This window comes from Pseudophryne corroboree, chromosome 3 (assembly GCF_028390025.1).
Source record: "Pseudophryne corroboree isolate aPseCor3 chromosome 3, aPseCor3.hap2, whole genome shotgun sequence".
Lineage (NCBI taxonomy): Eukaryota > Metazoa > Chordata > Amphibia > Anura > Myobatrachidae > Pseudophryne > Pseudophryne corroboree.
Window position 1 is genome coordinate 211661587 of NC_086446.1, and position 17151 is coordinate 211678737.

At 48.1% G+C, this 17151-nt stretch overlaps 1 protein-coding gene across 1 annotated transcript in view; it reads left to right on the forward strand.

The window, feature by feature from the left end:
• The window catches only part of LOC135055126 (microsomal triglyceride transfer protein-like), a 294511-nt gene that overhangs the window by 103123 nt on the left and 174237 nt on the right, over nucleotides 1-17151 (forward strand). Inside the window, exon 7 of the mRNA XM_063958806.1 lies at nucleotides 8375-8528. Coding sequence (XP_063814876.1) covers nucleotides 8375-8528 — 154 coding nt within the window. The remainder of the gene's footprint in view (nucleotides 1-8374; nucleotides 8529-17151) is intronic.

The following is a 17151-nucleotide window of genomic DNA, read 5'->3' on the forward strand; positions in this document are numbered from 1 at the left end:
ATGAGAAATGTAAAATTGTCAATATGCCATTCATGACACAAAGTGGCAAGGAAAGGCTAAGACCTTGGCCCATGTTCATGACTGGTGGTTCAGCTTCTCATGAAGATGGAAGCCCTCCTCCCTCTCAAAAAATAAAACAAAATAAGCTTGTTAGAGCACAGGAAAAAACAACTGTGCTTTCAGAGATGTCACAAATCCCAAAGGAGAGTCCAATTGTGTCCGCGGTTGCGGTGTCTAGGCCTGACCTTCCGAAGACTGTATGGGAAGAGGAGGCATCTACCACCATTTGCACGCCCTCTGCAAGTGCTGGGAGGAGAACCACCAGTCCAGTTGCTGATATTGAGATTGAGGATGTCACTGTAGAAGTACACCAGGATGAGGAGGATATGGGTGTAGCTGGTGGTGAGGAGGAAGTTGACGATGAGGAATCTGATGGTGATGTGGTTTGTTTGAATAAGGCACCAGTGGAGACAGTTGTTGGCCATGGGATGAAAAAGCCCATTGTCATGCCTGGGCAAAATACCAAAAAAGCCACCTCTTTGGTGTGGAATTATTTCTCCACAAATCCGGACAACAGTTGTCAAGCCATGTGTTGCCTTTGTCAATCCAAAGCAGATTACTGAGGACATAACAACTATGCCTCCAGTATCTGCTATTAGTGTAGTGGGATTTAGACAGTTGATGGATGTACTGTGTTCCCTGTACCAAATCCCATCTGCATTCCACTTCATTAGGCAAGCGATTTCCGGACTGTACAGGGACATTAAGAAAAGTGTCCTCAGTGTCCTCAAAAATGCAGTTTTACCCACTGTCCACTTAACCACGGACATGTGGAATAGTGGAGCAATGCAAACTAAGGACTACATGACTGTGACAGCCCACTGGGTAGATGTATTGCCTTCCGCAGTAACAACAGCAGCGGCACCAGCAGCAGCATCTCACACACACCAACTAGTTCCTAGGCAGACTACGTTGTGTATCACTGGTTTCCGTAAGAGGCACACTGCTGACAACCTCTTACAGAATCTGAGGGACACCATCGCACAATGGCTTACCCCACTTAGACTCTCCTAGGGATTTGTGACATCTGACAAAGCCACCAATATTGTGTATGCATTACATCTGGGCAAATTGCAGGACGTCCCATGTTTTGCACACACAATTTGGTGGTGGAGAATTTTTTGAAAAATGACAGGGAGATGCTGTCGGTGGCCCGATAAATTGAGGGCCACTTTCGACATTCAGCAACGCCGTGATGAAGACTGGAGCACCAGCAAACACTCTTGAACCTGCCCTGCCGTCACCAGCAAGATGTGGTAACGAGGTGGAATTCAACCCTCTATATGCTTCAGAGGATGGAGGAGCAGCAAAAGGCCATTCACGCCTATGCATCCACCTATGATATAGGCAAAGTAGGGGGAATGCACCTGACTCAAGTGTAGTGGAGAATGGTTTCCATGTTGTGCAAGGTTTTCCAACCCTTCGAACTTGCCACACGTGAAATCAGTTCAGACACTGCCAGCTTGAGTCAGGTCATTCCCCTCATCAGGCTTTTGCAGAAGCAGCTGGAGAAATTTGAAGGAGGAGCTAATACGGAGCGATTCCACTAAGTATGTGGGACTTGTGGATGGAGCCCTTCATTTGCTTTGCCAGGATTCAAGGGTGGTCAATCTGTTTTGAAATCCGAGCACTACATTTTGGCCACTGTGCTCGATCCTAGGTTTAAAGCCTACGTTGTATCTCTCTTTCTGGCAGACAGAAAGAGGTGCTGGTGAGAAAATTGTCAGCTCAAGGGGAACGTGACCAGTCAACAGCTCCTCCTTCATTTTCTCCCGCAACTGGGGCTGCGAGGAAAAGGATAACATTTCCTAGCCAACACACTGGCAGTGATGCAGGGCAGTCAGGAGCAAGTGTTGACATCTGGTCCGGACTGAAGGAACTGCCAACAATTACTGACATGTCTACTGTCACTGCATATGATGCTGTCACCATTGAAAGAATGGTGGAGGATTATATTGGTGACGACATCCAAGTGGGCATGTCAGACAGTCCGTATGTATACTGGCAGGAAAAATAGGCAATTTGGAGGCCCTTGCACAAACTGGCTTTATTTTACCTAAGTGCCCCCATCCCTCCATTGTGTACTCCGAAAGAGTGTTTAGTGCAGCTGGTAATCTTGTCAGCGATCTGCGTAGGAGGTTACTTCCACAAAATGTGGAGAAGATGATGTTCATCAAAATTAATTACAGTATAAATTCCTCCAGGAAGACCTTTACCAGCAATTGCCTCCAGAAAGTACACTGGGACCTGTGATGGTGGATTCCAGTGGGGACGAATTAATACTCTGTGAGGAGGGGGATGTACACAGTGAAAGGGGTGAGGAATCAGAGGATCCTGTAGCAGCCACAACCACAGTGATGTGATGACTGGCTGCCAGAAGACAGCAGCCCTGGAGTCAGTCACACCTTTGCTCTGCTGTGTTGGCGCCACCTTGTAAAAGGGACCTCTGCTTCCTCACCCACTGCGGATCCCACTCACACTACAACTTAGGTGAGTGTGGATACAGTAGCTTACACTTTTTCTTTATCCCACCACTTACACCCCTCACTCCAGTTTGTGTGTTTTGTGCCCATTCCTCTATGTTCTACTTAATCCAGTGCTGCTCTCACATCCTCCTCTCTCTCTATTCCCTAGCCATCCCCTGTCCTCTCTCTCTCAATTCCCTATACCTCCCCCCTCTCTATTCCCTATACCTCCCCCCTCTCTATTCCCTATACCTCCCCCCTCTCCATTCCCTATCCCTCCAACCTCTCTATTCCCTATCCCTCCCCCTCCCCTCGCTCTCTTTCTATTCACTATCCCTCCCCACTTCTCTCACTCTCTCTCTCTATTCCCCATCCCTCCCCCTGCTCTCGCCTGCTCTCTCTATTCCCTATCCCTCCCCCCTCCTCTCGCTCACTGTCTTTATTCCATATCTCTCCCCCCTCCTCTCACTCTCTCTCTATTCCCTATCCTTCCCCCATCCTCTCCCTCACTCTATTTCCTATACTGTACCTCCCCCCTCTCTATTCCCTATCCCTCCCCCTCTCTATTCTATATCCCTCCCCCTCCTCTTGCTCTCTCTCTATTCCCTATCCCTCCCCCTTCTCTCGCTCTCTATTCCCTATCCTTCCCCCATCCTCTCCCTCACTCTATTCCCTATACAGTACCTCCCCCCTCTCTATTCCCTATCCCTCCGCCTCTCTATTCTATATCCCTCCTCCTCCTCTTGCTCTCTCTCTATTCCCTATCCCTCCCCCTCCTCTCGCTCTCTATTCCCTATCCTTCATCAGTCCTCTCACTCACTATCTCTATTCCCTATCCCTCCCCCTCCTCTTGCGCTCTCTGTCTCTATTCCCTATCCCTCCCCACTCCTCTCATTCTCTCTCTCTCTCTCTCTATTCCCTATCCCTCCCCATCCTCTCCCTCACTCTCTCTAGTTCCTTTTACCCCCCTCCCTATTCCGTATCCCTCCCCCTCCTCTCACTCTCTCTCTATTCCCCATCCCTCCCCCTCCTTTCGCTCCTCTCTCTATTCCCTATCCTCCCCCCATCCTCTCCCTCACTCTCTTTATTCCCTATACCTCCCCCTCTCTATTCCCTATCCGTTCCCCCTCCTCTCACTCGCTATTTATTCCCTATCCCTCCCCCCTCCTCTCTCTCTCTCTCTCTCTCTCTCTCTCTTTCTCTATTCCCTATCCCTCCCCATCCTCCCCCTCACTCTCTCTATTCCCTATCCTTCCTTCTCTGACTCTCTCTCCCTCTCTATTCCCTATCCCTCCCCTCTCTATCTATTCCCTATCCCTCTTACCCTCTCTCTCTATTCCCTATCCTTCCTCTCTCTCCCTCCCTCTATTCCCTTCCCCATCTCTCTTCCCTATCTCTCTCCCTCTCTGTCTATTCCCTATCCCGCCCCCTCTCTCTTTCCTATCCCTCTCCCCTCCTCTCACTCTCTCACTCTGTTTCCTATCCCTCCCTCCCCCCTCTCTCCTTCTCTTTTCCGCTTTCTCTCTGTTTTGGTTTTATCTAGTGCTATTTTTGGGCCGGAAAACCCCAGAATGCCATTCCTGAAGGTCTTTTCTAAAATGACATCAGGAACGGCATTCCGGGACGTCTGTGGCCTACCCTGCTGCTGCTGCCACTTCCCGTATCTGAATGGAGGAGAGCACAGCGCGCATCTCTCCTGTGTGCATACAGTAGCTTACACTTTTTTGGCCATTTAAAATGTAGCTCAGTCGTCAACCAATCAGAGCTTGCAGACCGCTATGGTGGCTCATGATTGGCTGCTGCACCGCAAGCTTTGATTGGCACACAAGCTAGCGCCATATTTCAAATGGCTGCCGGAAATGTAACAGACTGACACAGTGAGGGGCAAGAGAGACACGCGCTGCGCTCTCCTCCCCTCCCTTCAGACACGGGAATCGGCAGCAGGAGCAGCAGCACTATACTAGGGGCATTCTGTATCTGGCTCTACTGGGGGCATTGCGTAACTGGCACTACTGGGGGCACTGTATCTGGCAGTACTGGGGGGCACTCTGTATCTGGCAGTACTGAGGGCATTGTGTATCTAGCACTACTGGGGGCATTGTGCAACTGGCACTACTGGGGGCATTGTGTAATTGGCACTGTGAGGGCATTGTGTAACTGGAACTGTTGATGGGCATAGTGTATATGGAACTACTGGGGGGCAGTATGTGTATATATTAAACTAATCGGGGCATTGTGTTTTAAAAAAAATATATAGTATATAATGGACACTATTGTACAGTGTAATGTGAATTGGTGCTATTCTGTATCCATGCCCTTTCCTCACAAAGTCACGGCCCTTTATTTTTGGTGGGCTATACCTGTTTGAATACATTACTCTTGAGCGGTGCCATGAATTCGAATAACTACTGATTATAGATAAATACCACAGATATACTTACTTGCTGTCTAATTTATTTAATTCCACAGGCCATGGTGTGTGGCTGTGATGTCTTCTGTATCTTATGCTGGTAGTTGGAGTTGTCTATTTTATATGGCTTTAGAATGTTCTTTGTATTGTGTGGTGGTCAATTGGATGCTTGGTGTATAACAGGGGTGGGGAACCTTTTTTCTGCCAAGGGCCATTTGGATATTTATAAAATCCTTCGGGGGCCATACAAAAATTCTCAACTTAAAAAATTACCCTGCCCGCCAGTAGGTCTGCCCCTTAGAGGCACTGTGCGCGCGCACCAAAAAAATGGGTGTGGCCAATTAAAATGGGACGTAATACACATATGCCCCCAATAGTGCAGTGCCAGATCCACAATTGCCCCCACAGTGCCAGGTATACAAATGCCCCTCACAGTGCCAGGTATACAAATGCCCCTCACAGTGCCAGGTATACAGATGCCCCCACAGTGCCAGGTGTACAAATGCCCCCACAGTGCCAGGTATACAAATGCCCCTCATAGTGCCAGGTATAGAGATGCCCCCACAGTGCCAGGTATACAGATGCCTCTCACAGTGCCAGGTATACAAATGCCCCCCACAGTGCCAGGTATACAAATGCCCCTCACAGTTCCAGGTATACAAATGCCCCTCACAGTTCCAGGTATACAAATGCCCCTCACAGTGCCAGGTATACAAATGCCCCTCACAGTGCCAGGTATATAGATGCCCCCACAGTGCCAGGTATACAGATGCCCCCCACAGTGCCAGGTATACAAATGCCCCTCACAGTGCCAGGTATACAGATGCCCCCACAGTGCCAGGTATACAGCCCCCCCCCCACAGTGCCAGGTATACAGATGCCTCCACAGTGCCTGGTATACAAATGCCCCTCACAGTGCCAGGTATACAAATTCCCCTCACAGTGCCAGGTATACAGATGCCCCCCCACAGTGCCAGGTATACAGATGCCCCACCACAGTGCCAGGTACACAGATGCCCCCCCACAGTGCCATGTATACAGATGCCCCCACAGTGCCAGGTATACAGATGCCCCCCACAGTGCCAGGTATACAGATGCCCCCCACAGTGCCAGGTATACAATTGCCCCTCACAGTGCCAGGTATACAGATGCCCCCCCTCCCCCCCGTGCTGCTTACCGCTGCTTCTTTCGGCGGGACACGGAGGAGAGTGCGGCTATGTTGGGCGGCGGCGTGTAGGACTTGAAAGCAGCCGCCGGTTCGAGAGCCAATCAGAGCTCATGGACCGGCAGCCGCGGCTCCTGATTGGCTGCCGGTCCGCGAGCTCTGATTGGTTCACGAACCGGCGGCTGGTTTCTAGTCCTACACGCCGCCGCCGCCATCTGCCGTGCTCTCCTCCTGAGTCCCTGTCCTGACAGCTGAGACACGCTGCCGCCGGACTGAGCGGCGGCGTGTCTCACAGAGAAGCAGGTGGGCCGGAGCAAACGGCTTCGCGGGCCTTATACGGCCTGCGGGCCAGAGGTTCCCCACCCCTGGTGTATAACATGACAGGTACTATGGTGCTCCCTGTTTTATCAATGGCCACTGATGCTCTCTGTATAGTATGAATGTCACTGTAATGCTCTCTGTATTATCTAGCAGTCACTGTAATGCACTCTATATTATATGGCATTCACTTCAGTGCTTTCTGTATTATATGACTGCCAGTGCAATGCTCTCTGTATTATATGGTGGTCACTGTAATGATCTCTGCTTTATTAATTTAATTTACTACAATGGCTAGATATGCAGGATGAACACTAATAAAAATATGGAGAAACCGTGACACAGGCATATCCCCTATATAGACCATGCCCACACATCACTAGTCATACCACCACAGCGCTTATCATATCCCCCTGCAGCGGCACACCATAGACCTTTCCTGATTTTCAGCTACAAGCCCATGTGGACCTTAATCTGGCACTGGTCGGGCCTGCAGCACAGCCGACAGCCAATATATCTAACGATACATTGGCGCATTGTGCTGTGTGTTTGGGCAGTCAGCTGACCGCCCGTACACTTGCTGCAGACACCGGTTGTGACTGATAGCTGAACTGGGCATGTAAACACCCACCAGGTTTGTGACGTCCGTCCCGGCGGATCGGGCAGTGTATGTGTGCTCAACACAATGCCTGGTCCGTCTGTACATATATCTGCAGATCAATTGATCTGCAGATTTATCTACAAGTGTGTACCCAGCATAAGATTTATATGTTAAAAGGATTGTTCATCCTCCCATAGAGGTACCACAGAAGGCAGGCATTTCGGAAACACTACATCGGTTACACTGGGGTAGAATATGACAATATCTGAAAGAAATGACACTGAATGGGAGATATACAGAATACTAAATTGATACACCAAAATACAAGATTTTTTTTTTTATACACTCATCAGATTCACACAATTTTCATCTACCCATGACAAAATCTGGTGATGCAGCCATGTTGGGAGCAATACATAGATTGCAATGGATGGGATACTCCATGGGGAGTAATACAAAATAACTGAAAACAAATCAGTCTGTCAATGAGGTGTGAAGTCCAGGGTTGTCTGGAGGTCTGTATGGAGCATGTCAGGACCAAAATTTCACAGAATTGGGGCTGCCAAGAGAGAGGGGTACTAATTACCCAGAGCCTAAGTGGACGGACCCGGTTTCGCAACCCCCCCCCCCCCCTCCCCTCTTACGTACAGCAGCATTTTTCCCCACTCCAGCATGTGTTGGGCTGCAGTGGGGCCAGGGATGCTTCTGCAGCAGTAGTCCCCCCCCCACACACACACACACACACACACACACACACTCTGCGTGGTGGTGGAGGAGGGATCACACTAATCACCCTCCATTTTCAGGCACTGCTAATGCTTCTTTACATTTTCTTTTTCTAACAATGTGTGGCCATGTCTCCTGTGATTGGGACTTCCCTCTGAAGAATATCAGGTTTCGGCACAGCTCTTTGGTAGCCCTGTACACTATCAGTATCACCTTCGCAGCACAGGTTGCTACAAAAAATCAGAAACTATCACCAGTGGGTACCTTGTAAGACAAGTTATTTAAACTTAGCCAGACCATTAGTGAGCAGTACTAGTCCCCTCATAACTGCAGCGCCTGGGGAGAGTAGGGAGAAATGAGTGTAAATGTAAATTGTCCTTTCATTTTTTTTTCTAGGCTACTTGTTTGTATTTTACTATATAGATTTGGTTCCTAAAATCCAGATGTAGGCTGATATTTTTTCCTGTTTTTAGATTGGTAATTAATACATACTGAAATGAAAGTATTTTATTATGGTATTGTTTCTAAAATCTAGGGTTTTTGTCTAGTCCGGTTCCCGAGTTTAAGTGTGCTGGCACTCATGCATTCTAAGCTGTGTATGTAAATGAGGTCTCTCTTTATTTCACTAGACAACAATTAGAATATATATCTTCCACACCTGGCCCTCCAGAGATTGATGGAGAGAGTATTGAGAAGATACTAGGAGACCTGCCTGAGAAATACCAGAAGGAGGAACTTCTGAGCCATCCTAATAAACCTTCTGCGGATAAGCCTCATCCTCTGGTAAGTTATTAACTATTCACCATCAACTAGATGTATGACAGAGAGTGAGTGCGCAATTCCAGGCCTGCAGTAGAAATTTTGTGGCCCGGTTCACTGATATCTCTGGGGCCCCCTCAACCCCCAATGTGCACTTTTAAAACAGAGGGTGTATTATTTGTATGCATTTAACCAAGTGTGCTGGTCTTGTCAGGCACAGACAAGACCAGCACACTTGGTTAAATGCATAAACGTGATATATTTAAGCCATATCAGCAGCATCATAATCGGCACTTCAGGATGTAATTCAGCACATCATACTTTACATGCCACAGTAGAAAATGGTGACATCAGCTCATCCCATGTCTCCATTTTCCACTGTGGCATGTAAAGTATGATGTGCTGAATTACGTCCAGAAGTACCGATTATGATGCTGCTGATATGGCTTAAATATATCAAGTTTATGTATATAACCAAGTGTGCTGGTCTAGTCTGTGCCTGAGCCCCTGGTGAAGTTTGATGTCATGGACACTTCTATATTAATTGTGGACCCTGCACCTATGATGGACCCTTAGTGTGTGCGATCTTTTCTACATAAGTTTTATATACACTGCTCAAAAAAATAAAGGGAACACTAAAATAACACATCCTAGATCTGAATGAATGAAATATTCTTATTAAATACTTTGTTCTTTACATAGTTGAATGTGCTGACAACAAAATCACACAAAAATTATCAATGGAAATCAAATTTATTAACCCATGGAGGTCTGGATTTGGAGTCACCCTCAAAATTAAAGTGGAAAAACACACTACAGGCTGATCCAACTTTGATGTAATGTCCTTAAAACAAGTCAAAATGAGGCTCAGTAGTGTGTGTGGCCTCCACGTGCCTGTATGACCTCCCTACAACGCCTGGGCATGCTCCTGATGAGGTGGCGGATGGTCTTCTGAGGGATCTCCTCTCAGACCTGGACTAAAGCATCCGCCAACTCCTGGACAGTCTGTGGTGCAACGTGGCATTGGTGGATGGAGCGAGACATGATGTCTCAGATGTGCTCAATTGGATTCAGGTCTGGGGAACGGGCGGGCCAGTCCATAGCATCAATGCCTTCGTCTTGCAGGAACTGCTGACACACTCCAGCCACATGAGGTCTAGCATTGTCTTGCATTAGGAGGAACCCAGGGCCAACTGCACCAGCATATGGTCTCACAAGGGGTCTGAGGATCTCATCTCGGTACCTAATGGCAGTCAGGCTACCTCTGGCGAGCACATGGAGGGCTGTGCGGCCCCCCAAAGAAATGCCACCCCACACCATTACTGACCCACTGCCAAACCGGTCATGCTGGAGGATGTTGCAGGCAGCAGAACATTCTCCTTGGCGTCTCCAGACTCTGTCACGTCTGTCACATGTGCTCAGTGAGAACCTGCTTTCATCTGTTAAGAGCACAGGGCGCCAGTGGCGGATTTGCCAATCTTGGTGTTCTCTGGCAAATGCCAAACGTCCTGCACGGTGTTGGGCTGTAAGCACAACTCCCACCTGTGGACGTCAGGCCCTTATACCACCCTCATGGAGTCTTTTTCTGATCGTTTGAGTAGACACATGCACATTTGTGGCTTGCTGGAGGTCATTTTGCAGGGCTCTGGGAGTGCTCCTCCTGTTCCTCCTTGCACAAAGGCGGAGGTAGCGGTCCTGCTGCTGGGTTGTTGCCCTCCTACGGCCTCCCCCACGTCTCCTGATGTACTGGCCTGTCTCCTGGCAGCACCTCCATGCTCTGGACACTACGCTGACAGACACAGCAAACCTTCCTGCCACAGCTCGCATTGAAGTGCCATCCTGGATGAGCTTCACTACCTGAGCCACTTGTGTGGGTTGTAGGGAGGTCATACAGGCACGTGGAGGCCACACACACTACTGAGCCTCATTTTGACTTGTTTTAAGGCCATTACATCAAAGTTGGATCAGCCTGTAGTGTGTTTTTCCACTTTAATTTTGAGGGTGACTCCAAATCCAGTCATACATTTGATTTCCATTGATAATTTTTGTGTGATTTTGTTGTCAGCACATTCAACTATGTAAAGAACAAAGTATTTAATAAGAATATTTCATTCATTCAGATCTAGGATGTGTTATTTTAGTGTTCCCTTTATTTTTTTGAGCAGTGTGTATGTATATGTATATATATATATATATATATATATATATATATATCTATCTCCTGTGGAGATAGAGGTGACTGGGAGAGGGTAGCAAGGAGATAGTGGTTGACTGGGGTTCCGGGGTGACAGGGAGATAGTGGGTGACATGGTGAGAGGGTGAAAGGGAGATGTAGGGTGACAGAGATAGTAAGTGACAGGGAGTTAGTGGGTGACTGGGGCGGCAGAGGAGACAGGGAGATAGTGGGTGACTGGGACAGGGTGATAGAGGATGACAGGGAGATAGTGGGTGACAGAGAGACATTGGGTGACAGTGTGATAGAGGGTGACAGGGAGATAGTGGGTGACAGGAGGACGGCAGAGGCATAACAAGGGTTAAAGGCGCCCGGGGCAATTAAAAAAAAAATGGTGCCCCTTAAATTGTAATTTATAAATCTGGCTGAATTCTCACACACACACACACACACACACACACACACACACACACACACACACACACACACACACACACACACACACACACACACACACACACACACTCACACTCTGATACTATACAGGGGCCCATATACACATACACTGACACTATACAGGGGTACACACACACACATACACTGACACTATACAGGGGTACACACACACAATGACACTATGCAGAGGTCCATATACACACACACACACACACACACACACACACACACACACACACACACACTATTCAGGGGTCCATATACACACACACTCTCACACACACACACACACACACACACACACACACACACACACACACACACACACTGACACAATACAGGTGTCCACACACACACACACACACACACACACACACACACACACACACATATACACACACACACACACACACACACACACACACACACTATACAGGGGTCCATACACATACATACACTGACACTATACAGGGGTCCTTTATATTCAATCGCGGGGTGTTGGGGGGGGGGGGGCATCTATTGTAATAATGCAGCACTGTTGGGCTGAACAGACTGTCAGCACTGAAAAGAAAGACTCTCTTACCGGCATTAGCAGCCGGGCCATACTTGCCTACCTGACCCTCTCCATGAGGGAGAAAATGCTCTGTTCCTGGACTTTCCTGGTAATGTATGATTGCCATCACCTGTGGTGAAACGCCTTTCTTATCAATTAACTAGCTCACCACAGGTGATGGCAATCAAACATTACCAGGAAAGTCCAGGAACAGAGCATTTTCTCCCTCATGGAGAGGGTCAGGTAGGCAAGTATGAGCCGGGCTTGTCCGCAGCATCGGCCCTCCTGATCCTCCTCCCGCTCTGTCTCCATTGCTGTGATCCCGGACTGAAAGGATCCGCATCTGCTGCACTTTGCTTGGTGTCGTGGGTGCTTGCGGGGGAAGAAGGGGAAAACAACCAGAGAGGAGCCCCAGTGCACAACCGATTTCTACCGGTTTCCCGTCCGTGATACAGTACCTCCCATCCGTTAAACGATTTCCAGACATTCTCCTGCAGTACCTGCCCAGGGCAAATGCAGGGTATGACGTCCATGTGTGGAGCACTGGCGGCGACTCCAGTGGCATGACAGGGTAGCGCAGAGCTGACCATATGGACCGGACCAAGTGACGAGGTAGTGGGGGGGAGGGCTTTCAAGTTGGTGCGATTGTTAGTTGTTGTTTTTTTACTTCGTTTTACGAGTGGCCAGACACTGGAACACATGGTTTAAAAGCATTGTTAGGTACTGCGGCTCAGTTTATGTGCTCCTGATCCTTGGGGCCCATTACAGGTGTCCCCTTTGTTACCCCCCTGTCGCTGGGACTGTGCAATTCACAAATATATCTGCTGAGAATCTGCATGCTTGGAAAGTGATGAATACCTGAGCTGGATTATCTTCAAATCAGACATTGCCCTAGTTTCTTATAGCAGACTATGGGCCTAATTCAGCATGGGTCGTTGATGTGCAAAAAAATAGCACATGTACAACCCACACTGACATGTGGGGATATGCCCAGCACAGGGCAAGTCTGCCCTGCATGCCAGGTCTTGCCCCCTCCCACGCAAGCATGCGAGTGCATCATATAATGGCGATGCTCGCGCATGTTTAGGGTTGCTCTTTACCTAAGCAGCCTGCCATCTTTTGGGTCGCAGCAGCTGCGGATGACATCACACAGCTACCGCGGCCCACCCCACAAACTGTCCGGACATGCCTGCGTTGTCCGGACCGCGCCCCCTCAATGCCCCTAAAATTCCACCTTGACGTGCCCTCCCACCCCACGAACGCCTCTACGTGTCAGTCAGCCAGAGGTGTTCGCACATGTGAGATGTCATCACATCTCATTGTGCGCGCACGCGCAGTGCGGCTTCTGCGCGTGTGCACACTGCACAGGGCATCAGCATGCAAATGCTGCCGCAGCAGCATTCCATGCAGAATTAGGTCCTATGTATGTAGTTTTGTACTAAGCCCAAGCAGTGCCGGATTTCCCGCTAGGCACATGAGGCACGTGCCTAGGGAAGGCACCTTCTGGGGGCGGAACAGCTGTCTTCTCCCCCCTCCCCCAGAGACACAGCAGTAACCCATGGCTGCTGCTCACTGCCCGTCCACCCAGCTCCTCCCTTCTTCCCACCCACTGGGCTGTTTGGCTCAGTGGCGCACAGAGGGACAAATCGCGGGTTACACTACCTCTTCTCCTTCCAGCTCTGAGAGTCCGATATCTGCAGCTCCCTTTGATCTCCACCTCCGACCCTTCACTAGCCAAGACTCCCTGCTGCTTCCAGAGTGGGTGCAGGGGTGTATCTAGGGGACCAAGCGCCCCTGGCAAAGTAAGGGGCTGGCGCCCCCCCTATGCACATTTGAAATAAGGTGTGAGTATTGGAAATGGGGCATGGTCTTGTGGAGGAAGGGCGTGGACACAATAGTTATTCCAATTCATATTATGCCACATAGTAGTGTCCCTTATTCACATTACACAGCATAATAGTGTCTCGTATTCACGTTACACCTGTCCTCCCCCTATCCCTAACCCACCTTTCCCACAACCTGACCTTAACCCACCCCCTCAAAGCCTCTTCAGTGGTGATTAACCTTAACCCACCCTTCCTAATCTCCCTCCCTGCAGCCTAACCCTAACCCTCCCGTCCTCGCAGCCTAACCCTAACCCTCCCACACGGCTTGCCAGTGGAGACTTTGGCACCAACTCGATTCGGATTTTGGCATTCTGCATCGCTATCTATGTTGGGATGCCAGCATCAGCATTCCGATCAGTTTCGGGATGCTGGCGTCAGCTTTCCGACCGCTAGGATGCCAAACGCCGGCATCTTGACTGCATCCCAAATGAAATGCTAATGAGCTGCTGTGAGATGAGCCTCAAATGGACACAGCCATTAACCAAACAGCATTAGTTGGATGGTAGAAGTGCTTCCTGTTAGAAAAAACATCCTGGCCTGAAATAGGTAAGATATGTATTTTCTTTATTACACTCAACAAGTTAAAGTTTTCGCTTACTTACTACTTACTTACATCTAACATGCATGAAAATCGTGTAGTTTTACAGGTACTACAGTCCCTTCTCCCAAACACTGCCACTTTTTTATTATCTTCAACAGCAAATAGATCTATAGCACTGTGCTATATAACAATTGCTGTGTACCTGGTGAGAGTCTGTTACTGCCGGCGCGGCGCCGGTGTCCGTCATCACCGCATACCGCACTGCACGTGATCTGACTAGTGTCCGGCAGCACCGCACTTGTAATCAGACTCAAAATAAACTACAGGAGCTCCCAGCAACAAGGGCTACTGGGATCTGTAGTTTATTTTGAGTCTGATTACAAGTATGGTGCAGCCGGACACCAGCGCCGCTCCAGCAGTAACAGAATCTCAGCAGGTACAGTCTGATAGTACTACTTTTCTACCCTTTGGCCGCGGGTGGCACAGCCAGGCGGCGCCCCCTCCTTGCCTGGCGCCCCTGGCGAGTGCCATCCTGGCCAATGGGTAGATACACCCCTGAGTGGGTGTTTCAGCTGCCTGATGTCCTGATGGCACTTGTAAGTGCTTAATGGAAATATAGATTATTACTATATATATGTATGTATGTATGTATGTATGTGTGTATATATATATATATATATATATATAGATATGTAATATACGACAAAAGTCCTGTACTCGCATCAATTATTCCAGGGTGGGTGCTATCCCAACAGAACGAAGTCCGCTGAATATATTGGTGTCCACGAAGGTGGCGGGCGCACTCTCACAAATATACAGATTCTTTGGTGAATATCAACTGTTCTTTATTGTAGCCTCATAAATCGACGTTTCGATTCTTCCACAGGATCTTTTTCAAGAAAGGCAGTACGATATCATTTATTTCGTGATGCACAATCATTAAACAATGCCTAAAGAGAATACAAAAATAAGAAGAGACTCAGCCTCCCAGGCCCCATGATAATGGCAGAAAATCTATATAAACAGGGCTTCAATACCCCATTCACATAGTGATTATAGTATAAAATTTGTATAATTTTTAATTATTGAACACCATCAACCAAAGTGACACTTATCACCAAAGCAATCAGAGAAACCACCTCAGTCCCTTTAGCAAAGTATCCCAATCCACCAAAACGTGCCTAATTGGACCATTTAACCCACTCATGTGAAGGGTGTTATAAAGACTCTAGATAACTAGAGATCACTTACTCAAAGGCTTAAAAAGGGGGGCAGTATCCGGATCCAGAGGACTGCCAGCAACATGTGTGATCCTATAGCAACTGAATGCATAATGTGAGACTGTTAGACAACCGAAAGACTCTATAATTTCAAAAAAAGACACATGCAGTTCAAACTGGCTTTTACCTATAGAGATCACAATCTAGGTATAATGTGTCCTGGGTTCACTGATGTTCCATGCGGCTGATCGGCCCAACCTATTGGAACGATATTTACTATTCAAAGTGTGCAAATCTCACAACTCAACACAAGTTATGCAGGAAAAAGTGCTTACCATATGTCAGAGCCAGCCATGTGTTCCCAGGAAGCATGCTGAGAACAACCATGCCCCGGATGTGTATATATACGCCCTCAGACCGGAAGTGCGTCCCCAAAGCCAAAACTCCTCAATCAAATACATGCTTACAGTGTACACTAGCTTCCAGCACTAACCGATCGTTCGTAATTAGGAAAGGTAGACGCTACACTCCAAAGGGCGCTGGAGCCTTTATCAGCTCATTCTCAGCCGCGTCTTGCGTTCCACTACCCGGAAGTGGGACGCAATGCGTTCCAAACACCGGAAGTGGACGCGGCTCGTCTCACATAGCTAGGCTATAGCAGCGTGTACTCACTGGTACAATCAGCTGTGGGTCGCTTATAAGCTTAGTAAGGTTGGGGATACTTTCGTTACCTCTGTCTATAGAAAGCCTACCGATAGAAATTTGACGCTTCATGCCACCAGTCATCATCCTCCTGCATTAAAGGAGAATTTGCCAGTGTCCCAATTCCTAAGAGTACTAAGAATCAATTCAGATAGAACTAACACTGAAATTCAACTCGAAGAGGTTAAAGCACGTTTCCTGGAACGTGGGTACACCCACAAGACACTCTCCCACTGTTTATCCAGAGCCCGTGATATCTTTACAGGGACAAAGCCTAAGAATAAGGACGGACTAGACAATCGTTTAGTCTTTGCGACACGTTAGGATAACCACTCGGGGCATCTTAACAAGGTACTTAAGAAACATTGGCCAATTGTAAGCACCGATCCAGCATTACCATTCACACGTATGGACCCCCCAATGTTGGCTTACCGTAGAGGTCCGAACCTTAAGCAAATGCTCATGAGACCTGTATCATACCCTAATGCACCTATGTCCACCACCCAGGTGCTGCAGCAAAAACCGGGCTGTTTCTCCTGTGGGAGCTGCACAACGTGTCGCTCGATGATGGTGGGGCCAACATTTTCCCACCCTCACACAGGTTCTACCATTAAACTTAAATATCATTTACACTGTAGATCAGATTTTGTCATCTACATTCTAAAATGCCCGTGTGGATTGTTTTATGTTGGGTTAACTACCCGTAATTTCAGGGACCGAATGGCGAATCACCGCTCATCTATACATGTGGCATTGAATAGTGGTAAATCAGATAAGCCGGTGGCTCGCCACTTCGTTGAAGCTCGACATCAGGTTGCTAGTCTAAAATGTAAAATCATCGATTGGGTGCCCCCGATGGTTACTGGTGGAGACCGAACCAAGAGGCTGAAACAAAGGGAGTGCTTTTGGATCAGCCACTTGGATACGGTGTCCCCAAGAGGACTAAATGAAAATAACCCCTATGGGGTGTTCTTGTAGAGATTTATGTTATGTGTGTATTGTTTTTTTATGTATTTTGATTGTGTCTATTAGCCCATCCTCTCAGGTCCCTGATGGCAAGAACTTAAACAATTTAAAGAATTCTAATTAAACAAAAGGTCATTATTGTATTATATC